At 35.6% G+C, this 25853-nt stretch overlaps 1 protein-coding gene and 1 long non-coding RNA gene across 2 annotated transcripts; one reads left to right on the top strand and one right to left on the bottom strand.

Annotated features, from left to right (window-relative positions):
* Positions 1-5600: 5600 nt before the first annotated feature.
* On the top strand, positions 5601-10347 carry LOC132603979 (uncharacterized). The gene is made up of 2 exons (XR_009568603.1): positions 5601-6523; positions 9590-10347. It is a non-coding gene; the product is annotated as an uncharacterized LOC132603979 (long non-coding RNA).
* Positions 7019-24491, bottom strand: LOC132603978 (agamous-like MADS-box protein AGL70). The gene is made up of 7 exons (XM_060317281.1): positions 24138-24491; positions 9750-9828; positions 9098-9153; positions 8929-9028; positions 8528-8569; positions 7470-7511; positions 7019-7377 (listed from the first exon to the last, which is right to left on the bottom strand). Exons 1-7 carry the CDS (start codon positions 24320-24322, stop codon positions 7285-7287), a joined length of 597 nt encoding a protein of 198 aa, XP_060173264.1. The 5' UTR covers positions 24323-24491; the 3' UTR covers positions 7019-7284.
* Between the last annotated feature and the right edge of the window lie 1362 nt (positions 24492-25853).

Here is a 25853-nt window from a genome sequence, read left to right as displayed (position 1 = left end):
GACATAAATGATTTTATATTTAAATCAACCTGAAATTGAAAATCATGTGAAATTGCTTTTTTTTATTAGTGTAAACAATTTTAAGGACAATTAAGTCATTTTAACAGAAATCTTGCTTATTAGCACTTTTTCTGCCAAGCACTTCAACTGCTTATTATAAGTTTCAGTACTTTTATCCAAACACGTAACTGTTTATCGATTAAATCAGCTTCAACACTTAAAAATGCTTATCATCACATAATGCTTATCAGTTATTTTAAATCAGCTAAGCCAAACGGGCTCTACAAAGTAAGGGTTAATCCAAAAGAAATATTATCAAATTGTAAAAATCTGAAAAAAGAAAAATTATTACACACTTAAAAACAGAGATTAAAAGGAAATTAAGTAGAAAACCTGATATTTTCTTTTTTTTAAATGAGTAGATAATTCCATATATTTTTTAAAATTGTTACCAATAAAAGATTGCTGTCAAATTTTCACAATCATTATAGAAGAGATAGACATTCGTTAGTTTGCTATAACATGATAAAATAGACAGACACATTCGCTTATTTTGTGGACAATTAGTTGATATCCCCATTCGAATCAATTTCTAAAGATTTGCAATCAAGAACAAGGATTTAATACAAGTTCAATATTTATCATTCAATCACAGAGCTAATTTTTTTTATTTTTTTTTTGGTTGCTTTCAAATTCTGGGAATGCTATTAGTTGAGCACATATTAAAGGAGGACAAAATTGGTCCAATTTGAATAGTTATGGGGCAAAGTTGATCCTTTTCTATCCGAGCTTGAATACTAGTGATTCGTGTGTGAGGAGGGCATTTCCCCCCAATATTTACACAACAACACTCAATCTCATTTAACCAATTTACACCAGCAAGCAAACAAATATCTCCAAAATAACCAACAATTCAAACCCAAAGCTAAGCGCTAGTAGGCGTTTGGCCATGAAACCCAAATATTTTTCACTTTATTTGGAATTTTGAAATTGTAGTTGAAGGTGGAGTTGAAGATGGAGTTATGTTTGGTTATAGTTTTTGTAAAGAATATTTGGTTGTTTGAATGTAGTGAAAGTGAAAAAGTGAAAACAAGGTTTTAGGTGTTTTTCAAATTCCAAATACAACTTCAAGTTGTATTTGGAATTTTCATGTCCAAACACTGATTTTTAAAATAAAGCGAAAAAATATTCCGGAAAAAGGTGGAAAATTCTCATAATCAAACGGGTAGCTAGTTTCTAAACTAATGTTTAATTTCAGTTTAAAAACTACACATATTTTCACATTGTCACATGCGATTTTTTGAGCCTTTCAGTCTGTCCTCATGAATTTGAATCGTGTCCACGCTCCATTTTGGTTCCTTTGATCAATTTTGTGCTGCAACTCTTCCCTCAAGCTAGCCCAAACAAGTCCAAATGATGTGAAACTTGGTGGACTAGCAAAAATAATTTTGAAAAAAACATAGCCTAAACATAGAAACTGCAAAATTGAATTAAAATATAGGGGAAATGGCTGGGAAATATAGCTATTGCCTCCTATAAAGCGTCACAGTTAATGTCATGGCACGTACCACAACTTCATCACTTTTACCTCCACTTTGAACTAGTGAATTGACTCCCGAAAGCTTGATCGAACTTTACGGCTATGCTCTCGGGATAGTAATATATGTCAACTACCTTGTATCGCATTTTGCACCTTTTGGCCTTTAAATGAGGGATTTATCTCTGTCTTTTTTGGATAACAAGCTTTTAAATGTAAGCACTTAGTTTTCATTCCTAGACTCCTTCATGTGCTCGGATGGCTCAATTCTTATATCACCATCCAAACATCATGCTAAAATCATTCTAATGCACACATATTCCAAACTTTGCTCCATTTCGATATCCTCGTTTTTATATATACTAGAACCTTCAAAATCATTTGTTGTACTTTTCTATTCAACTCTAGTATCATAAACTTAATCTTGGCATCATCAACTATTCTTGGGTCAGATGGTGGGAAATCTACTGTTTTTCATTTCACACAACTCAAAATTTATAGCCACAACAATTGGATGTTGAGCATTAAAATCTCAACATTTGCACCCGGTTCAACTTATGAATAGCAATTTTAAATTGCTCCATTTCTTGTCCTCAACGCACGTACGATTGGAACTAGTGTTATATCTAGCAACCAATAGGCTCCATGCTAGTTAAGATGAAAAAAACCTATATTAAACTATAATTTGTCAAGACAAATTAAGGATGAGCTATCAAGGACAGACTCTGAATGATATTTTGTTCGGTCAAATTGAGGTCAAAAGTGAAAACGGTAAATAAAGCTAAAGTTGTCCTATCTTGAACAACATTAAGGCCTCATTTGTTTTCATTAAGATTAAGACGTCTGAATCTGAATGCATATCTAAATGATTAAGATGTTGTCTCTAGATCTGAATACTGAATGATTAAAACTGTTTGTTTTTCAACATCTGAATGTGCATAACATATTTTTTAAAACATAATAAATATACAATTTAAATAAAAAAGTAATAAAATATTAGAAAAGAAATAAAAGTTTAATAAAATAAAAATATTATTTGACAAAAAAAAAAGAAACATTTATGTTCGCTAGTAACGGTGGAGATGCTTTTTAGTGGTGGTGGGTGGGGGTGGGTGGTGGTGGGAGGGTTGTGGGGGGGTGAGTGGTGGTGGTGTGGCGGGTTTGGGGTAAGGTAGGTGGGTGGTGGGGGTTGGGTGGGTTGTTGGGCATGTGGGGTTGGGGGATTGGGTTGGTGTTGGTCGTGAGTGGGGGGTAGGGTTGGGGGTGGGTGGTGGGAGTTGGTATAGGGGGTGGTGGGAGTTGGTATAGGGGGTGGGGGTAGTGAAGGGTTGGGTGCGTGGTGGAGTAGAGCCGGTGGTAAATATTATCTAAACAAAATACCTCAGACTTTATTCAAGATCTTAATGATTAAAACATATTCAGACCAAATAAGTGGTTAGATTTTAATGTAAACAAATGCACTTAATGGCTTAAAATCTGAACCATTCAGATTCAGATCTCCATTAAGTGCAAACAAATGAGGCCTAAGAAATCTTTAGAGGTGGCAAAATTATTAGGAGGAAATGAGAATATGAGATCTGTTGTCCTCTTACAATTTGAATAAAAGAAAATAGACTGTTAGATCTCTTATGTATTATTTTTAGATCTCTTATAAAAAAATCATAAAACTATAAAAAAAAAAAGTTTATAAAAGGTCAAAAAAACTATTTCTCCCCAAAATTAACCCATGATAATATGACTCGTCCAATTCTCCCAAGTTTGGAAAGGATAATGACTATCTATTTATTAACTCAATTTATTTTAATCCTCCCAATTCAATCCATCTAAAAATTGAGCTGATATGTAGCTCAATTGACCTATAAAAAACCTTGTCAAAATATTATTAAATTAAAGATTTTTTATGAACCAGTATAATCAAAGTTTCAGCATTTGATGTTGGGTTTCGTCGACGTAGTCGTTAGGTGGCTTGTATGTAGCGTAGCAGCTTTATAGGTTATTGGTCATAAGCTCGGTCTTCTGTTTTTTTTTTTTTAAGGCCATTGGTGCATCGAACACTTGTTTCTTTCTCGGCATTCCCTCCACATGTAACTGGGGCCCATGCACACACTATTGAGTATATCGCTAAAATCGATAAAACTAATAGACTAGTTTCCACTTAAATGAGTACCAATTAGTAGTAGTATTGTCTTTGACTTGCATATAAACAACTGTCTTACGGTTCCTCCTTAGAACCAAAATTATATGGAAACCCCCAATGAGAGGAAAGTTAGCAGCTGCCTTATATTTCTTCATCAATTTGTAAGTTCCACTAGCAATACTTTTTGTTTGGCTTTTGGTTGAGTGTCCCAATCTATTTGCTCTCATATTGATGATTTGATTTACACTTATCAAAATGCAAATTTCCTCTGTTTAATCTTATCCTTTGTTAGCACTGACATGAATACTTCAAAGCAAGATATGTATAGAGCAAATTCCCAACAATGAATGGTAATTCATAACATAAGAATTTCAAACTACGTGAAGCAGTTATAGCATATAGTGAGAAGAGTATTTCTCAAGAATGAATGGTAATTTGTAGATAAATACTTCATGAGAAAGTAGCTGTAAGATATTTTAACAGTGCCCAAAGTAACAACGGTAAGCCTTTCTAATTCTATAAATGGTCCATAATTTACAAGACAAAGTCAAAAGAAACAAAAATATTTTTGAACATTATACAACTTCAGGAAGTAAGGCCATGCCACACAACGAAAACATAGAATATATAAAGCACAAAGTGGAAGGCCAAAGCTTGTTTTCACCTTTTAAATCATATAGATGAACCATTGGTTTTACTAAAAATGCACAATTTTGTTGTTTACTTCAGAAGACACGTTGACTTTGCTAATTTCATGCATGATACTAAACACTGGAACCATTGCAAGTTATTCCCCTGGTGCCTCTGCAAGGCTATTTGACAGATACAAACGATAATCACTAGAGAAAATTGAGGGTCACTCTCTGTTGTCCACAAATTGTGTGGGGTGGTGACATCTCATTCACTGTTCCTTTTTGTTCTTGATCCTAGCTATCTGTATCTGTATGGGCATAATGGATATTAATTAGTTAGTTAGATTCTACCTGTAGTAAAATGTTTTAAAAATTGTAATAGCAGGGATTAACTTGGTGTCCCTGAGGTGGAAAACCTGGCGCCTAACCACTGGCACCATGGACTATATCCGCCCCTGATGAACGTGAACTGTGTTCATGCTCCATTTTGGCTTTTTTGATCATTTTTCAACTGTAGCACTTCCTTCAATCTATCCAAATTAAAACAAGTTCAAATGATGTGAAACTTGGTGGATTAGGGAAGAATAATGAAATAAACTTAGCCTTCAAATAAAAACTGCAAAATCGATTTAAAAGGAAATATTGTTGTTACCTCTCATAAAAGCATCGCATTTAATGTCGTGGCATGATGGGTATACTAACTTCATCATTTTTACCCCCACTTTGAACTTATGAATTGACTCCCCAAATTTAGTTGAAGTTTATAACGGCTATGCTTTCATGGCGGTGGTACAAATTCAAATATATATGCCAATTACCCGTGTCACATTTTGCACTTTTTGACCTTTCAATGAGGTATGTTGTTTTTGTCTTCTTAGCATGGCGAACTTTAAAATATAAATTCTTTATTTTCAATTCTAGGCTATTTGATTACCCCGTGTCACCATTTCTATGCCAATTACCCCGTGTCACAAAATTGATAGTATTTTTCGGAGCTAACAAAATTAGCCCATAAAAAATATGACTCGCCTAATTCTTGCAAGTTTGAGAGGTTAATGACCTTCATTTATTAACTCAGTTCATTTTGATTTGTCCAATTCAGTACATCTAAAAGTTTAGTTAGCCTAAATTGACTACCTATGAAAAATCTTATCCAAATAATATTGAAAAGACATTTTTTCTTTAATGTATGTCATATACAACCATAATTAAGAAAATAATTACAATCATTTAAATAAATAATTAAAAAAATTAAAGTTTAATAAGAGCTGGACGGACTAAGTTATGACCTATTTTGACTCAATTCATTTCAACCAAATAAATTTTGGATAAGTTAATATCTATTTATTAATTCAGTTCTTTTTTTTAAAATAAAAATTAAGGAACGAAAGGTGGACAAGACAAACCCACATTGGGAACCAATATTTCAAAATTTTGATGTTGGGTATCGTCGACGTAGTAATTAGGTGGCTTGTACGTAAGCAGCTTTATCTTTGAACACTTGTTTTTTTCTCAGCATTCCCTCCACATGCAACTGGGGCCCATATACACACTATCTGAGTATATCGCTTAAACTAATAGAGACTAGTTTCCACTTAAATACCAATATCAGAGTAGTATTTTCTTGGCTTAACAAATATATGCGCCCTCTAAATTTGTCCTTTTTTTATTTTTATTTTGACATTTCAATTAAGTATTGTTATTACTAAGCCTCTAAACACATTTTCAAGTGTATCTATTAAATCTCCAATTCTGATTTTTATTAGAAGCAAAAATTAAATTGGAAAAATGAAGGTGGAGTAATATTTTAGACATGTGATAAGCTATTCTTTAGGTCATGAATGTGTCGATTTCTGCTAGTTTTGCTCTTACACTGGCAATTTAATTAAGAGCTACTCTTTTTTTTTCCCTCTCAATTGTTGCTAATCTTAGCTAAAAGATAGCATGATTAAATTAGAATATATATTAGCATATATTATATAAGTCGAATTGTGTTTGATATACACACTTGAGGATGAGTTCAGGGATTCGATAGGAATAGCATAATTGAGGTGTCAAAATGGGGGAAAAAAAAGACAAGTTTAGGGCAGCATATGCATTAAGCCTATTTTCTTTGAGTTGCATATAAAGAACTCTTAGAACCAAAACTTAAATATGTGGAAAGCCTCAGTGAGAGGAAAGTTAGCAGCGGCGTTATATTAATTTCTTCATCAATCTGTAAGTTCAACTAGCCAATTCCTTGCAGTTCTTTTTGTTTTCTTGATTTTTTGTTTGGTTTTTGGTTTTGTGTGTTACAAATATATTTGATCTCATATTGATTCTACTCTTTTTTAAAATGTAATTTTCATCTGTTTAATCTTCTGTCTTTTTTTGTTCCTCCTACCCCACTGGTCTTATAGGACATTCTTCAACCATTGTTAGCTCTGACATGAATATATATATTTCAAAGCAAGATATGTATAGAGCAAATTCCCAACAATGAATGGTAATTCGTAGCATAAGAATTTCAAATAATTAAGCAGCTATAGCATATAGTGTCAAGAGTATTTCACAAGAATGAATTGTTATTCTTAAATAAAAACTTCAAGAGAAAGTAGCCGTAAGTTAGTAATGTTCAAATAATTGAGTTTTTGAACATTATACAGCTTCAGAAAAAATAAAAGCATAAGCTCATATAACTCACCCTATTTTTTCTGTCCAGTACAAAATAAATTAATAAGGGAGGCAATGAAAACGCTGAATATATAAAACACAAACCTGAGGGTCAAAGCTCATCTTCACCTTTTAAATTACACGGTCATACAGATGAACAATTAATTTTATTGAAACTGCACATTATTGTTAATTATTTTTTAAGACACCTTGACTTTGCTAATTTCATGTACAACATGATACCAAACACAGGAACCACATAACCTTTGCAGGTTATTCCCCTGGTGCCTCTGGCAAGGCTATTTGACAGATACAAACGATAATCACTAGAGAAAATTGAGGGTCACTCTCTGTTGTCCACAAATTATGTGGGGTGGTGACATCTCATTCACTGTTCCGTTTTTCTTGATCCTAGCTATCTGTATGGGCATATGCGTATAAATTAGTTAGTTAGACAAAACATGAAAGAGGTCTAATTTGTGATTAGCAGATTTTGTGAGGTAAGATTTACGTTATCCTCCAGAAGTTTGTTTTCCTCTAGCAGCAGATTTTCCTGCAAAAAGGGGTTGTCATGTGCAGGCTAATGGATAATTTAACATGATCTTAATTCATCCTAAAACAGTTAAGGATATCTGATGAGAACTGTTGATTACAAAGCTACACAGAGCTGTAGAAAGCAGGGATGGCTATTAACTCCGTCGACTTAAAAGAGCGGAAACAATTCTATGAGGTTTGATCAAATGAGAAGTGTAGAGTATAAATCTGGTAGTCAATTAAGTCATAACACACTTTTACCAGCCTATCAAGAAACTGACAAGGACAAGTGGATGTTTTACGCCTCTTTATACTCCTTTTCCACAATCTATGTTGCTCGACTCGCCAAAAAAATTGTTGCACCCGTGGCGGATCCTCGCAAAGTGTTCTACTTTTGGAGGGGTCCAATCCGCACCTAACGGTATGTCTGAAGACTCGGAGCAACATAGTCCACAATAAGCTACTGCCTGGATTTGATTTGATTTACTTTATTAAGCTTATGCTTTTTTTTGACATTAACTAGTCCTCAGTTGAAACCAATGATGATTTGTTCAACCCCGGAAAAGAGGATGAGTTCAACCAGAATTGTACAGCTCTAGGAGATGAAAAAATGCTACTCCCCGTGTTTCAATTTGTTTGTTTTGCTTTCCTTTATAGTCCATTTAAAAAAGAATGTCTCTTTCCTTTTTTGCAACTCTTTAAATCCAACTTTCTACATGGCATGTTTAAGACCACGAGATTAAAGAGCATTTTGGTACATTCTACATATCTTTAATTTAAGACCACAAGATTCAAAAGTCTTCTTTACTTACTTTCTTAAACTCTGTGCCAAGTCAAAACTAGACAAATAAATTGAAAGGGAGGGAGTAGTTTTTCCTTCCATATGAATGTTATGAATAAGCTAAAACCTAAATGAAATGCACCTTGATCTGAGAGTCTGCTCAGGAATCAAATCCCTGTTGGTAGACAGATGGACTAAACTCATGATTTCAGGAAAAACTAGTTTTCAGGATTCAATGGGAAATGAAAACCTACCTTCTCATGAAGACCCTTAACAGATTCAAGCATCAAATGTGTCTGCACAAAACAAAACTATTTAGATTTGCTTCGTTCTGAGGTACTAACTGGAAGGGAACCATATTATAGTACAGAAGTTAAACATTATTTAAAAAATAAATGCAAATGCTTATAAAAAGCAAAGCAAAAGTAAACAAGAATAAAAGGTATAACTGGAGGAATTCACTAACAATTACGGTTTCTCACCATTTGGAATGAGCAAGTAAATCATGAAACAAAGCATTAGAATGTATAGAGTTACGAGAGAGGTGAATGAAAACAACATTGAGGTACTCTGGAAAACGCATGACTTTGTGACAGCTTCTAGTATTAGTAAAGCAATTCCGATAGGGCGATGTTACAGAGGAGTGTAGAAAGACCTTTCTAGATCTGGCTTGTATTAGAGCAGTTTGAAGTTCGTTTTCCAAATGGACAAGATCAGTCACTGCGAGACCATCAGCATTAGTTTCCTCAAGTTGCCTGTCGAATTGAGTCGAGGATCAGTGGTATAAGCTTTAAGAAATAAAAATGAAAGTATAAGATCAGCACCTTTCTGTTGTTTGTAACAGTTCTCCCATTGTCATGAACCTTGAGTATTTAGAGTGCTACAAAAAATGTAAGTATGATTATTCCAGATAACATTGAATAGCACCCAAATACGCAATGAGTAGATGATAAGTTATTAGTCAACTGTATTAGCTACATGAATGAACAACTACTCAGACCATGCTTCCAGGAGTTGATGAAAATATTATGTGTCTAGCTAGCATTACTCATTTTAGTCGAGCAACAAGAGGATTTTTTCAGATAGGTACATTTTAGTTGAATAGCAACATGACTTTGATGCACTATGATGAAGAGTAAGCATCATTAATAATCTTGACCTCCAAGCCCGGGAGGTGGCACACCAAAGCTAACGTGTATATTTAGTATATTCGGACCTTTACATGTATTTCACAGTTCATCTGGAAATAGTTCCGGCTAGATATTGATGTCTGACCAGTTCAGGGGAATTGTTTTTTTTTTTTTTTTTTTTTGAAGGATGCAAGTTCAGAGTTACTTAATACTCATCAGATCGAAGCAAAGGGTAACCAAACTAATTGAGAACCTAAATATATGCACAGACAGTCCACTTATTTCAAGTATCCACAGAGGATTCTAATTCACTATATAACTTGTTAGCAGTCAACTAATCAAATACCTCTTCCACCAGGATTTCTGCAGAGATCTCTTTTTCAGCTTCGACGTGGCTTTCATATCGTTGAAGGATCCCTGTCAGACTGAAACATACGATGTCAGATATGATTGTTGGTGAGCAAATCAGTTTGTGTATGTTTAAACTTGGAGTGCTTCAGAAAATTCTCAACATATTTGATGATGGTCAATCTCTTTGGGCATTAGACACTAAACCATCGAATACCCTCTGCGTGAATAACAAAAGGGAAGCCCTTTTAATTAGTAAGGTATAAGTTGTGGTGGGCGGGATCCAAAACTAGGGTTCCTAAAAGCATACCCTATATTATAGACAAGTTTGAGAAAAGGGCAACCCCAATATACCACTAGACTACATGTTAGCACATCGACTGAAAAACCGTTGTTGCTTGCAGGGTCAAAAATCTTTCTTTTGCTTTTCCTACCTGTCTCAATTCTGATTGACTGGTATCTCCCTTTGAGCAAGCTCTTGGTTTGCAATAGTTTGTATTGTATCTCACGCTTCAGTTTGCATTTTCCGGATAGCTGAGATAATGTTGATTTTTTATTTAAATGTCAGCTAATGTCAGCTCTTATTTATTCATTCATATGAGATAACTTTGTGTGCAATAGTTTGGCGTGCTTTGCAGTAAAGTTGATCACTATGTTTTTTTAAATATATTTATAATGACAAACGGATATTCTTGATTGCTATGTTGATGACATTGATATAACAAGTGATGATGATGGGAGAGACATTCGTCATCTAATAAGTGTTAATTAATGACTTCAAGAGCGTTAAAATAGATCGGGGCTTCACATTCCCCCCCCCCCCCCCCCTCAAGGGAAATTCGTCCTCGAATATAGAATCTAGTGATCTTTGAACTAAGAGAAAGGTCTTGAGCCTTGTACTACTCTCCCTTATTCCTTTGGACCCCAAAATTTAACCAACTGCAAAAATTCCTAAAATTTTCGGCAGAGTTTCCTTTGTAACTGGAGCTATCCAAAAAATTTCAATATGTTCAAATATCACAACAGCAACATTTTGCATATCCAGATACTCAATGCAACTACACACAACATCACGATACTCCAACATACACATAAAAGCTACTTCATATTACTATCAATACAACAACAACAACAACAACAGCCCAGTGAAATCCCACATCTTGGGGTCTGGGGAGGGTATAATGTACGCAGACCTTACTCCTACCAAGGTAGGATGGCTGTTTCCGAGAGACCCTCGGCTCAATAGAAGCATAAAAAGGGGGTCAGATAAGGTTAAAAGATTTAAAACGATATTGCAATGAAATAATGCAAGCGACACAGTAAAACAGGATAATCAAGGAATTCAAAGAGATATGGAAATGCAAATCACGAAAGCGGCACAGATAAAATAGAGTAATCAAAGTACAGAAAGTAGCAAATAATAACATAAATCAAAGCACAAGAAATTATAATGCGCCTACTAATAAGGAAAGATAACGAGACTTATATACTAGCCTTCTACCCTAATGTGGGTCCTCCACACCTTCCTATCTAAGGTCATGTCCTCGGTAAGCTGTAACTGCGTCATGTCCTGTCTAATCACCTCTCCCCAATATTTCTTTGGCCTACCCCTATTTCTTTGGCCTATCAATACAACTATTATATAAATTCACAAACTATATCTTTTAAAGCATAAAATGAGCTATGTACCTTGAATCTCCAATATATGTGGATACTTTGTCATCATGTCCTTCTCGGGCTTCTAAGTAGCTTCCACAATTGAATAATGGCTCGACAATACCTTTACCGAAATATTGTTCTTGGTTTGAACGAAACCTCCGAACCTATTTGTCACGTATGGCTATAGGCACCTTTCTATAGGATAAAGCGTTATCAACCACTACCTCCTAAATTGGTATCACATGGCTCGAGTCATGTAGGTACTTCCTCAACATGAAAACATGAAATAATAGATGCATAGCCTTGAGTTCTGGTGGTAGAGGTAGTTCATAATTACGAGCCCAATTTTCCTATTGATATCATCAGGCCCAATATATCTCGGACTGAGTTTACCTTCTTTCCAAAACATATAACCCATTTCATGGGCGACAGTTCTAAAAACACATTGTCCCTACATTAAACTCGAGCTCCCCGTGTCGCTTATTTGAATACTCTAAGCTGTTTTGAGTTTTTCTCGAATTATTCTTACCTTTTTAACAGCATTCTAAACTCATTCTGGACCGATGAGTTTTATCTCATCAACCTCAAACCAACCAATATGCAAGTGCCACCACCTACCATATAAAGCTTCAAAGGGTGCGTTCTGAATACTTGTCTGATAACTATTATCACATGAAAACTTGATCAAAGACAAGTGGTCTCCCCAATTTCCTTTAAACTTAAGCACACAAGCTCGTAGCATATCTTTTAAAGTCTAAATCATCCTCTTGGCCTTCCTGTCTGTCTGTGGGTGAAAAGTCGTGCTCAACTTGGGTACCAAGACCTTCCTGGAAGCTTTTCCAAAACTTTATCGTGTTTGAGTACCTTTGTTTGAGATGATGGGTGTTGGTGTTCCTTGTAGTTGGGGCTACTCCCTTTAATATATAACAGGGTATACTAGAAACCATGCAAGTAGTCTGGACTAATAATAAGTGTGTGAACTTAGTAGGTCAGGTAATTATCATATCACCCAACTACGGTCATATTTTCTCAGTGTCCATGGTAGCCCAATCTCGAAGTCCGTATAACTATGTTTCCATTTGCATTGTAGAAATTCATGCGTTCTGAGCTAAACCACCAAGTGGTAGTTGCTTGCTATGTTGCTCGGACTTTTCAAAACTGCTGATGGGTGCATGTCCGATACTCCAAAAATAGTGTATTTTTGGAGAATCCGACACGGGTGCGGCAACATTTTTTTAGAGTCCGAGCAACATAGGTTGCTTGAATGAATCCTGTGTGAAATTTCACTTAGCCTCAAATTTAGCTATATCCTCTTACATATTTCCCCAACCCAGAAAGTTAGCTATATCCTCTTACGTACTTCCCCAACAACTCTTTCCGATTTTGATATATTTTGTTGGTTCCTGAACGTAAACAATACTTGAAATTATGGACTATCATGGTCACATCTCAAAATCAATCTTAAATTCACGATAGTGAGTGAGATGATGACATAACTCTGGACTCATTTTCTGAACTTAGTCGAGTACAGACCTTTATACTATTTTTCTTTCACCCCCTCTACTAATATAGCTCATAGTTCTGTATATACATGGAGGACTTTCCGGGCAACTCTATACTATTATGCCTTAGCGATATATTAGAACTTTGACTTGATTTACCGCCCAAAGGCATCAATAGATATTCACTTGAATCCTGATGTACTGAAATTGCAAGTAAGTAACTGAATAACTAGGTACTGGTAATACTGAATATCTGGAAATTGAAATCTGAAAGGTTGTACACTGGTAACTGAGAAAAACTGATAACTATACCGCAACATGTAAAAGTTGATAGATGCTTCTGGTACTTCCTACTAGGGGATTATACTTCAGTTTGTAATAAACGTGTCCAATAGTAAGGACTGTTGTTGGGGTAAACTCAGTGTCTCATTCTAAAACTTCTTCAATGTCGTCGGCCCCATACTAGATTGCACATATGTAATAATCCATAGGGTTTTAGTGTGTTTACCTTCCACATTCTTACATGACCACACATAACTTCCTTGACTTAGCTGAGTTGTTTTGCTTTTTTACCTCCCCTATGGGTTATTTTCATACAATCAAGTCATGGACTTATTTAAAAATTTAGACCTTCGTTCTACACATCCAAAGTCCTCACGTGCAGTCACAACAACAACAATAACAACAACATACCTAGTGAAATCCCATAAGTGGGTCTAGGTTAGAGTGTACGCAGACCTTACCCCTACCTTGGGAGGTAAAGAGGCTGTTTTGGGTAGACCCTCGGCTCAAAATACAGCAAAAACACAGCATGTCAAATTGGAAAAAGGAACAGTAGCTACAACAAAACAGCATGCTAAGCGAAAACCAAAAGACACAATATTGAAGAAGCTTCAATCATGTGTTCTTTAAAAGAAGCTTCAGGTTGGGTTATTGAAGTTCGGCCCAAATAAATAAAATTTAGGCCTCTACTTGCATCTTTTGAATGTTCAGGGTTTGGCTGGGGCCACAGGATTTTTAAATGCCAGGTTGTTGTGTTCCGCTTCTTTACCCTTTATGTTTTTCCTTGATATTTGCTGGACCAAAACTTGGTCCCCTTTCTCTTGTCCGACGTGAAATCTCATCGGAGATTTAGTCCATATTTGAGTTGTGAAGAAAAGTCCTTCGTTCTCAATAAGTACTTCCTTCGGGATAGATGTTGCGTCTCCATGAATTTTGATTCTGGCCCATTTGAGATGATTTCTTAGTTGCGTCCTTCCTCTATTTCGAACTAGCCACCGAAAAAGTCTCTTATGGCCTTGAAGTTCTTTTGCGACCAAAAATAAAGTGGGAACCAACAATTCTGCCCATATCGAATTAGCTTTTTTTTCTTTGATGGCTCCAACTGTAGGGTTCCACCATTGGAACCTGATGCGTAGGTGCTTGATCCATTCTCTATTATCACTTGCTCTGCTGCAACTTTCGGAGTAAACTCAAATAGGAACAGGCTATTTCCCATTTCATAAAATATTCAGCCCAAAGGTTTGCTATCAAAGGTTAGAACCATCTTCTAATATCTGATAGGGTTGGTGTTTTGAGAGCATTGAAATTGACAACCAAACCCTATTAAGAACTTCATTTTGGTTGTTAGAACCATCATTAATGCAGATTACTCCCCCCTTCAATGTGGCATCTGCATTGAATGAGCTTTCCCCTTTGTTGGACCATTTAATACTGCGAAGAGCTTCAGCATAAGGAATGTTCTTGTCAGTTAATCTAGGTTCCATTTCTCATTCTTGTGGGCGTTAATAAAGCTTTTCACCTTTTTCTGCAATGGACTTCCAGCCTGAATTGAAGGCTATCTCAGGGATTATCATCATTGATCTCCTTGTGCCTTTCACATTAATGATGTTAATGTACTAGGCGAAATTCCTTGCACAATAAGTCTGAGAGGAACTTTCTCTCTTCTTCCACGTTCTCACCGAGTTCCCCTAGGACAAAGAAGCTTTTTCAGTCTTGGGACCAACCATACCATCGTCCTCCTGGTAAATTGAGTTCTTGTGACGGGGTTTCCACTCCTTTTAGTCCATTCATACCAATCCCCAGTGCACCTGAAGCTCTTGAAACATCAAAAGATTTGAAACCCATAGAAAAATAAATGATGTCTTCTTCCATCAGATCCATGGAAAATGGGTGTCAAAAGAAAAAGGAGAAAGAAATAGAAAAGAGAAATGGGGGGAGAGAGGAGAAAAAAAGGAGAGGGCTTGATTCCGGTGATCAGAAGGATCACTGGAGGGGGAGAAGGGATCGAAAAAAGGAGGTAGGTCATATTCTCGGGGAATGTGCTTGGGAGAATTTTGGATCACTTTTTTGTTTAATTGTGTTTTATGTCCTCATGCAAAACTTAGAACTCATAACCTCTATAATCTCAGTTAAAACATAGCGCTCATGGCTCGGTGTCCATCGGCTTTAAGCACGCCTGCTATTGGCCTTAACACGTGCAAGACATCTCATTTAATATGGGTCATAGGATACTCACCACAACCTTGGATGATTTTCTTGTTTTTGGCCAATTGGTCCTTGTTCATTCTTGAAATCCCATTTTAGAACCTTGGGGTTACAAACTTTCTCATTCAACACTTAACCTTTGTGCTCCATGGTCTATATCTTGCTTGATCTTATTCGCAGTGACGCCACAATGACTATCCACCCTATGCAACCAACATTTAACACCCTATCCATCCTTGTGCCGAGGGTCTACCGGAAATAACCTCTCTATCTCCCAAGGTAGGGGTAAGGTTTGCGTACACTCTACCCTTCCGGACCCCACTTTGTGGGATTTCATTGGGTGTGTTGTTGTTCATGGTTATCAACTATTCTTGAGTCATGATACAATTCTTACAGAATTCAGTGACATCATCATCTCATCTTCCTTTACAACAAGCCCGTGACATTTAACTGAGGATTTTGGGCTGTCACAACCTCATTTCAAGGCGCATATGCTTCATCTAGTTCTCATTTTGAGGTTCAATTGAGATTTCTTTAATTATATTTCAAGCAATTTACTACTTACACATTTAGCCTTCTGATCGAGTTGTGTATGCCAATATTCGTAAAACTGACAGGAATAGGATATAGATTCACACTTTTAAGCTTAACGCATGATTTAATAATAAAAAAAGGAGAACTCTCCTAACATGCCCAAACAACCTTCCAGATATTAGCATGCATAACACGTCGGACTCTACTGGACACGACTTATGACTTCCTATTTATACATGTACTTTACACAGTAAATACTACATTTTTCGTTGGACACTAAATAGATACTAAATACGTGAACTATCAAACACTTGGACAAGGCACGAGACAACAAGGTCTCACTCATTGGCTTGAGATGTCAAGATAGCACCTCATGTTATGTTTTACAAATGATTTATAAATGTGATTCAAGAATGATGACTATGACTATGTCTATGTTAAATCCAAGATTTTAACTTATGATTACAAACCCCAAGTTATTATGTCATGTTTAAATGGCTATAACGTGGCCATAAGTGCCGATATTGATTTAAAAATGATGTTTAAGGGTCATAAGAGCCAAGCTATATAGCACATATCAAACATTAACTGCTTCTGTTGGACGATATAAGGCCTACATAATGGTAATACACATATACTTTGAAATGAAAGCTGGCACATGCCAAACATTAACTGGTTTCCGTTGGACGATATAAGGCCAACATAATGGTAATCCACATATACTTGCACTATTGAAGTGAGGTATGACCAAGTAGTAGGTTACAATTAGTTTGTCATATGATCATAAAGGACGCCATTCAATTATCTTGGCAAATATCAGCTCAAAGTTGTGATCATAGAGTATAAAGTCTGATATGTAAACTATTGTTGATCATTCACGGGATATTTGGTCTCTATAACTCTTATTGAGGCATAAGATCTAATAGTTTTTACTAGTGAAGGTTTGTGGGGCATTCAATGAAAGACTGTTGTTTGCCAAGTGATGTCCCCGGACCTACACCTGGTCATTCATTAGTAGCCAAGCAAAGGAGCTACAAGTACTTGGATTACCTTTTGTGAAGTGAAAAGTGTTGATCCTTCGGAGAATTCCATCTTATGCTACACACTATTGAAACGGAAGATCGGGAAACGGAGCTTGGAGTTGATCCGGGAAGCCTTGGACATCAGGCTTTAGCTGCATATTTTGTACTTCAGGTAGACTACCGTGATTACGGGATGCAAACCGCCATCGCGAGGAATTGGGAGCTCGTAGGGCATCACAATTACGATGTTACTGACGTTAACGGAGAGAAGGACTCCTAGTTGACTTTCCTATACTAGAGCATTGTGAATGCGAAACACTAAGCACGAATGCAGAGAAGGACTTTCCAGCACCATATCACAATAGCGATACATTTGACCGCAATAACCCTAAACAAAAGGAGTAGGTCATGTTCGTTCAGTTTGAGGGAAAATTACGTGGTTGATTGGTTAGTCAATCAAATTTCATAGTTTATCCTTAAGAGCTGGAGGTTCTTTGTATGAAACTTCAATATTGAAGAACGCATGAATAGTGAAGATTGTGCTGCATCTAGGGGTGGAAAATGGGAACACTGGTATATTTGACCGCAATAGCCCTAAACTAAAGGAGTATGTCAAGTTAGTTCTGGCTGAGGGAAAATTACGTGGCTAACGTAACGTACATCAAATATCGTAGTTTATCCTTAAGAACTGGAGGTTCCTTGTGTGAAACTTAAATGTTGAAGAACGCATGCTATGGGTAACGAATAGTAAAGATTGTGCTGCATCTAAGGGATTGCAAATTGGCTATTTGGACTGTATTTGAGCAAGTTAAAATGAACTGACTTAATAAATGTGTCATTGCCAAACCCTATGTAGAGTTTACTTGGGCTAAACTGGGTTGGATCAAAATAAGCTAAACAATAAGTTTTAACCCAACCCGCCCAATTGACCCAAATATTTGCAATATTCTCAACTTTTACACAAGCATATATAAATATTCTCACATATATCAGTGATTTTTGTTTTTAGTTTTTGTAATCCTCATTCTTGGATGTTTTATGATGATGAAATTTTTTTCTCCTTCTTCCATGTTACTTGCTGTATTATGTTTTAAAATAAATGCCAATTCATGCCAAATGATTTCTTTTGTCAACTTAGATTTAGAACTTTTTTTTTTTTTGATGACATGGGAACCCGTAGCCGCTACCCTTTGAGTGCGCACAGGGTAAACCCAGCTCCTGTGCAATAGCTCGCAAACCACACATGAGAGGTAACCCGCACTTTATTGATAGTTCTTTATCTTATAATACTAACAAAAATCAGAAAAATAAAAAGTAACAGAAAATTAGAACTCTTGGTAAAATTGCATAAGCATTAAAATAAGCATTTTAGCATGAAATAATTAGGCAACACGACGTAGAAATATTATCTAAACAAAATGAATAATTGGGAAGTGTCAATGAACATTTAGAAAATGTAAAAGGGCAATTGCTATTGACGGGTCAGTTTGGGCTTAAATTATGGTTTGCTTTGGGTTACTACAAATAAATGGCTTTAGTTGGATTTTGCACAAACTTGATCATTAATCTATATCATGTCCAACCCATTAAAACTTGAAGGATTGGGTGGATCAAATGGGTTTGGATTGATTTTGTCACCTCTAAGAGCAACTGAACTTTCAAAAGTGGCTAATGACACTCTGGGACCTATCTTAGGGTTATTTAAGGCATTTTATGTAATAATTGAGCCTTACTATTAAATACTCCAAAATCTAGCTTATTTTGATTAACTTGTTATGAATTTGGAGATTTAACTTGTGAGATTTGAAGCTGATCTTGGATTTTCAAGAAGTTAGCTTTCTCCCGAGGATTCTAGTAGTTTTAGGTGCTTATTTGATTGTATTACAAGTGATTACGGATTTCTAATTCTAATTATTACTACTATTTATTAGATATTGTGTCAAGCTTTCTAATCTTTTAGTTGCTTTCTTAGATTAATCATTCAGTTTTGATCTTTTATGTTATCACCTTGGTATCAGAGCTTGGACTAGTGTATATTTTTACGTACGTTGTCTAGTTCAAATTCGAAAATCACAAATATTAGTTGGAAACATTTGTAAGAGTTAACGTTTAGAGTTGATTGAAGTTCATCATGCATCGAATTTGGGTTGAAAATTTGTACATGCACTAGTTTCCCACAATGAATTGAAGCTGACACCCATGCGAACTTCCCCAATCGGGACATCAATACTTTGATTGCAACTGTGAAAATTCAACCTTTAAGGGTGGTTTGAAGCATTGCTATGAAAATTTGTAGCCACAACTAGTATTAAAGTTTGGGCAATCGAAATCCAACCATGATGACGAACTATGGCCACGAAGCAATATTGCTCCGCAATCATAAGGAACATTTCACAATAGCAAAAAGATAATTCCACCAAATTTCGTGATCGCGACAGGCAAACCAAGACAGCGCAAGGTGCATCAGATAACCTGCACTAGAAATTTGCAATTCAACACATTGCCTTTTTTTCAAATCTATGATTTATCACTCCTTTTCAGTTTCTTCGGTTATTCTAAGGTAGTTCACATTTAGTAATTTGTCCTGCTTGTCTTTTAACTATTTCTTGAGCGTTATTGCTCTTTTTTGTACTAATTTTACTTAATATTTTTTATGTTAATTTTCGATTGGATTTGGCTTTAAATTTTTCGTTCTGCTTAAACATAAACTCACTCCATCCCAAAGATGGAAGGAACTTAATGTGAAGCTTGCAGCTTGAATATGGAGGCAATTTTGAGATTTTACCATTTGAGCGGAAAAAGACTTAAGTGAATGAGATCAAAAGAGTGAACAAAAGTCAAAACTTCAAGAATAATACACGAGTGATTGAGTGGTCATTGAATTGGAGTATATACACTCATTGGTAAGAATTTGTTATTAATAATTTGCTTGCTCGTTTTCAAGTATAACTGAGGTGAAGAACAAAAATCAACTTCTAGTGGTAAACAATCCTTAAGTGATGTTATGGGAGCTCTTATAAAATTGAATGGAAAATTTGACAACATGAACCAAAGGATGAACCATTTGGAGGAGAGTGAAGTTACTCCTTGAGTTGGCACCACTCCTCTTAACCTAAACCAAGGAGCTGACACACGCATGACTCCGACTATTTTCCCACCCCACCGCCACCCCACCAAGTACATTGAGTGTTGCAACAAGATCAAATCACCCATGTTCAAAGAGATGAACCCTTGCAAGGCTACCGGACCTTCATCCACCATCACCACACCATCCACAACCACAACCTACCAACAAGCTCCTTATTAAAAAAAACCCACAACAACCGCAGTACCAGCAAGGCTTCATTTGCTTCTAGGCTTACATTGACAATATCATAGAGAAGCAAAGCATGATGGAAAGATAACTAGTATTCTCTTGTTAAAGATGAGCGAAAATTCACTCTTTTACCTTTGACTTCACTAAAATTTAGTGAGGATTACAAGAAAATAAGGGAATTAGAGAAGAGCAAAAAGTGAGCAAGAGAGAAAAAAGTGAGAAAGGTGGCGCATGAGAAGAGGTAAGAAGTAAGAATATGAAGGAAAATGAGGGATAATTTTCACCTTTACGACATGATGGTGAATTTAGAGGAAAATAAAAGGTGACTTTGTTGGTTAGTCATTTACTTGAATGAGGTTGAGACAACCGTTTTATTATACTTCTTATGTATAAAGATTTTTTTTTTTACTATTTTGAATTGACCCTTTCTTTGCCTTGTATTGCTTTACTATTTTGTAAGACTACGAGATATCTTTTTTTTTTTTTGAAAACTAATTATGAAGTTAACTTTCTTGGCGAGTTGCCAAGGAAGCTACCACCTTTGAGGGGAATATAGCATTAAATTGATATTGTTCCAGGCTCTCAACTTCCAAATCAAGTTGCATATAGGAGCACCCCGGAAGCTACAACAAGTTGCAAAAGCAACTTGACGATCTTCTTAAGATGGAGCTAGTGAGAGAAAGCTTAAGTCGTCGTGTCGTGCTCGTGATCCTAGTGCCAAAGAAGGATGGAATTTGGCTAATATGTGTTGATCATATAGCTATCAACACAATCATAGTAAAGTACCGTCACCCTATATCTAAGCTTAATGATTTACTTGATAAGTCAAATTGTTCTAACATCTTTTCAAAAATTGACTTGACAAGTGGATATCATTGAATTAGGATGAAACCTGGTGATGAGTGGAAAATTGCCTTCAAAATAAAATTTGATTTGTATGAAATATTGGTAATGTATTTTTGACTTTGTAGTGTACCTAGCACTTTTATGCGTCTTATGAACCATGTGATGAAACTTTTCATTAGCTAGTTTGTTATTGTGCACCTTGATGATATTTTGATGTATTCTAGATGAATTGCAGAACATGTTGAGCATCATAGGTACAAGAGACAACAGTAACTGCGGAAAATTAATACGATAATCGACGTATCAGAGACAACATATAGTAACAGAAAATAGAAGTACAAGAAACTACAAATATAGTATTATGCCTACTAGAATGGAAGGATGTACGAGACAACGCTCTACTATCTACTAATCTTCTATCCTAACCCGCATCTTTCATAACCTCCTATCTAAGGTCATGTCTTCAGCAAGCTGCAACTGTATCATGTCCTCTTTAATCACTTCTTCCCAATACTTCTTCGCCCTACCTCACTACTAAAAAACATTGGAAAAACCGGTGGATTCCATCGGTTTTTTCAATAAATTTTTTGAATCTTTTTTTTTAAAGAAAACCAACGTAATTCCGTTGGTTATTTTTTGCGCACAAATTATTATTATTTTTTATATTTTTATTCTACAATAAACCGACGGACTCCGTCACTTTTTTTTTAATATAAAAAACGACGAACTCCGTCGGTTTTGGAGCTCAAAACTGCAAGTTAAGAGTATAAATTAAAACAATGGAAGTATTTGATCAAACAACATGAGTGGTCTAGTGGTAAAGTTGTTCAATGCCAGGTTACATACCAGAGTTCGATTCCTTGTTTGCTACATTTCATTATTTTATTTTCAAAAAAAAAAAAAAGACGGAGTCTGTCGGTTTTTTTTAAAAAAAAATATATATATTTTACATAACCGACGGAGTCTGTTAGTTTTCCATCGGTTTGAGAAAGTGACACGACCTAAACCAACGACCCATATTTGGTCGGTTTTTGGTCGGTTTTCACTGAAAAACCGACGCAGCAGTCCGTCGGTTTTGGCCGTCGATTTTGGGCAGTTTTTTAGTAGTGTATCTACCTATGCTGAAACCATCAATAGCCAACCTCTCACTCTTCCGTACTGGGGCCTCCATGCATCTCCTCTGTACATGCCCGAACTATTTCAACCTCACTTCCCACATCTTGTCCTCCACTGATGCCACTCACACCTTGTCCTGGATAACTTCGTTTCTAATCCTATCTTTCCTAGTAAGCCCACACATCCATCGCATCATCCTCATTTCCGCAGCCTTCATCTTCTAGACGTGAGATTTCTAGACTGGCTAGCACTTCGCCCCATACAACATAGTAGGTCTAACTACTGCTCTATAGAGTTTGCCTTTAAGTTTTGGTGGCACCTTCTTATCACATAAGACTCCGGAGCCGAGCTTCCATTTCACCCACCCTCCCCCAATATGGTGTGTGACATCATCATCAATCGCCCCATTTCCTTGGATAATGGATCCAAGGTACTTCAAAACTTCCTCGCTTTTGTATGGCTTGTGTCTCAAGCCTCACTTCCACGCCCACCTCATGCTCTACATCACTAAACTTGCACTCCAAGTATTCTGTCTTGGTGATGTTCAACTTAAACCTTTTGGACTCCATAGTCTGTCTCCAAACCTCCAGCTTAGCATTAACTCCGTCGCGGATCTCTCTATGTAATAACTTAGCCTTAGTATAAATACTTTAAACCCTAGCTTGTCTTAATTAGCTTGTTATGAATTTGGAGATTGAGTTTGAGAGATTTGAAGTTGACCTTGGAGTTGCTCTTGAATTTGGCTTATGATTTGCAAGAGATTAGCTTCCTCTTGCAAACTCTAGTAGCTTTAGGTGCTTGTTCAATGGGTTTAAGCGTGATTTTGGATTTCTAATTCTAGTTGTACTACTGATTTATCAAATATTGTATTTAACATTTTATCTTTTTACTTGCCTTCTTAGATTAATCCAATCTTATTTGTTATCACTATAGTTGAAAAATAAGGTTAAAAGTAAGTTTTCAAATTGATTGGATGTGTGTATTCCCAATCGTATTGTGTAGATCCTTGCGTATCACATGCATAAAAAATAAAAATAAAAAGTGAACTCCAATCAACCCAATAGATAAATACCAAACCTGCACCGCTGAAAAATCATTTACCCTCTGTTTGGATGGTTGTTTCTTGTGGTTCATTAATGTACAGTATGGTATGGTACAATATAGTATTGTATTGTATTGTACTGTATTAATGAACACAATGTTTGGATAGACTGTATCGTTTGTTGTGATTTAATACCATTTGTATTGTTTGGTTTGACTGTATGGTATTATATAATAACTTGTAAGTTTACTAAAATACCTTTAACTCTTAATTAAAAATTAGTTTATATCTATTAATAAAACTCAGGTAGAGAATAAAATAGAAACTTTAAAAAATAAGTAGGTAGTGAGTGAGGGTGGTGGAGGGGTGGGTGGGATGAGGGTGGGGGTAGTGGTGGTGAGGGGTAATGGGTGGTTGTGGAATGAGGATGGGTGTAGTGGGTGGTAGGGTGGGGTTGGGTGGTGGTGAGGGGTAGTGGGTGGTGTAGGGGTGGATGGTAGGGTATAATGGAGAAATGAAATATGTAACCACGGAAAAATCATCAAATCTGTGGTTACAAAAATTGGGACTTTTCATGGTTATATAACCATGGGATGAACCGCGAGTTTACAACACCATACCATATAATTTTAAAAATAATGGAAACAAACATAGTTTCATACAAAACTATACATTAATGAACCATGGGAAACCACCATCCAAACAGGGGGTTAGTCAATTAACGTGTCACTACAAACTAGTCTTCCAGACGACTGAACACGTATCAGATAAGTGAGTATAATCTAGTGCTGAATAGGAAATTATATAATAATCAATCAGATTGAGATAAAGTATAATAATAAGTGCATTAAAATGAAAAAACCTGTTAGTGTTGGAGAATTCGTAGAGTTTGCCATTGTTGGAGAAGATAACAACAGCAACATCAACATCGCACAGTATAGACAGTTCTTTAGCTTTCTTCAATAGACCTTTCCTTCTTTTACAAAAAGCAACTTGCCTACAGCTTTTCTCTTTGATTCTCTTTATTTCTACCTTCTTTCTCCCCATTATCTGCTTAGTCGAAGCAAAGCCCTAATCCAAATTTTCCTATTTTTATCATACAGTTTACAATTTATGCTCTCCCCACTTCAAATCTCAAGGGTCCCCTGTCCATCTTTTCTTGATTTCTCTCTCTCATTTTCTATTTTTATTTTTTCATTTCAAGTGCTCTCTGTTTTTACTGGTAAGTAATTAGTCCAAGTCGAATGGACAACTCAAAAGGGGGAAAAAGATGACTGGATGACAAGTGGGCTTAATACGTGGCAATAAATAGGGAGAGGGGTGGTTTGGCTCAAATACAAGATAATACATGGATTAGTAATACACGAATCAGTAATATCGGAATTATTTTTTGTTGGGTGTTTAGTCTATTGCACTAAAATTAGACACAAAAGATATCATTTGAATTTTTTTTTGGTATAAAATTAAAAAATAATTTGTTACATTTGTACTATCGGATCGAATGCTTGACCTTTATAGATTTCTTGGAACAAAACAAAGATAGGTTTGTCATTTTAATTTCCACCGTGATAGTGGTATAAGATAATATACTCTTTGGTGTATTAAATAATCCAGATATTACATGTCCCAAATGTCAACCAAACATGACACAAAATAATACCATATATAATAATATGAGGGGTTGTTTGGTTCGCGGACTAAGGGCCTGTTTGGAAAGTCACCCATGTAATTTGTTAGACAAAGTAATTACTTGTTTAGGTGGGAATTGAGTGTAATAGAGAGGGTGTAATTACACGTCGTAATTTTTTTTTTTTTAAAACCATATGACATGGTATTTAATTTAGTCACGCCGTAATTATAGGATTACTTTTTAATTTTCTTTTCTTTTTTAATTTACTTTATTTTTATCATTTTAACTTCTTTTTTATTGTTACTTTTTAATTATTTTTATTTTTAATATATATATGTTTCTATTTATATTATTTATTTTTCATTTCTTTTTTGTTGTTTTACTACGTATGCTCCCCACTTCATATCTCCATGGGTCCCTTCGAACATCTTTTCAAGATTTCTCTTCTTTTTTGTTTTCTTTTTTTCTATTTTCATTTCAAATTCTGCTGTTTTTACTTATTAAGCAGGCGTTTGGACATACAATTTGAAATTATGAGATGGAATCAGTGTTTGGACATGCATTTCACCAAGCATCTTATGGGTTAAGTTTATATCTTATAAAAAAAAGATTCATTAGTTGGTAGATATTTTTAACAATTACTCCCACCAAGCATTTACCAACCTTTATTTATATCTACCATGTGGGAGGATTATATTAAAGAATAGTTACATTACTATTCATGTTGAATTTTCTTTTTTATTGAACTAAAATTTGATCAATTGATGTTGTATTTTTTAGAAAAGTCTTCTAATAGCGTATTAATTTTGTTATGAACTATGACTTGCTCATTTGGTAAGATTGTATAAGAATTGAAAATATTTTGATAGTTTTCACAACTTGTGGGATATGTCTAAGAAAAAATACAACTTAAAAAATCTAAATTGCATGTCCAAACATGATTTCAAA

Source organism: Lycium barbarum, chromosome 7, assembly GCF_019175385.1.
Source record: "Lycium barbarum isolate Lr01 chromosome 7, ASM1917538v2, whole genome shotgun sequence".
NCBI classification, from domain to species: Eukaryota; Viridiplantae; Streptophyta; class Magnoliopsida; order Solanales; family Solanaceae; genus Lycium; species Lycium barbarum.
Note: the sequence above shows the minus strand (reverse complement) of the source record. Positions and strands in the feature narration are given on the sequence as shown.

Bases quoted from the DNA above. Each gene is read 5' to 3' on its own strand.
- LOC132603978 (XM_060317281.1), bottom strand. From the start codon at position 24,322: ATGGGGAGAAAGAAGGTAGAAATAAAGAGAATCAAAGAGAAAAGCTGT. The intron at 9,029-9,097 runs GTGCTGATCTTA...TCAATTCGACAG, and splicing joins CTGTTACAAACAACAGAAAG to GCAACTTGAGGAAACTAATG. The intron at 7,378-7,469 runs GTAAATCTTACC...ATGCCCATACAG, and splicing joins ACAAACTTCTGGAGGATAAC to ATAGCTAGGATCAAGAAAAA.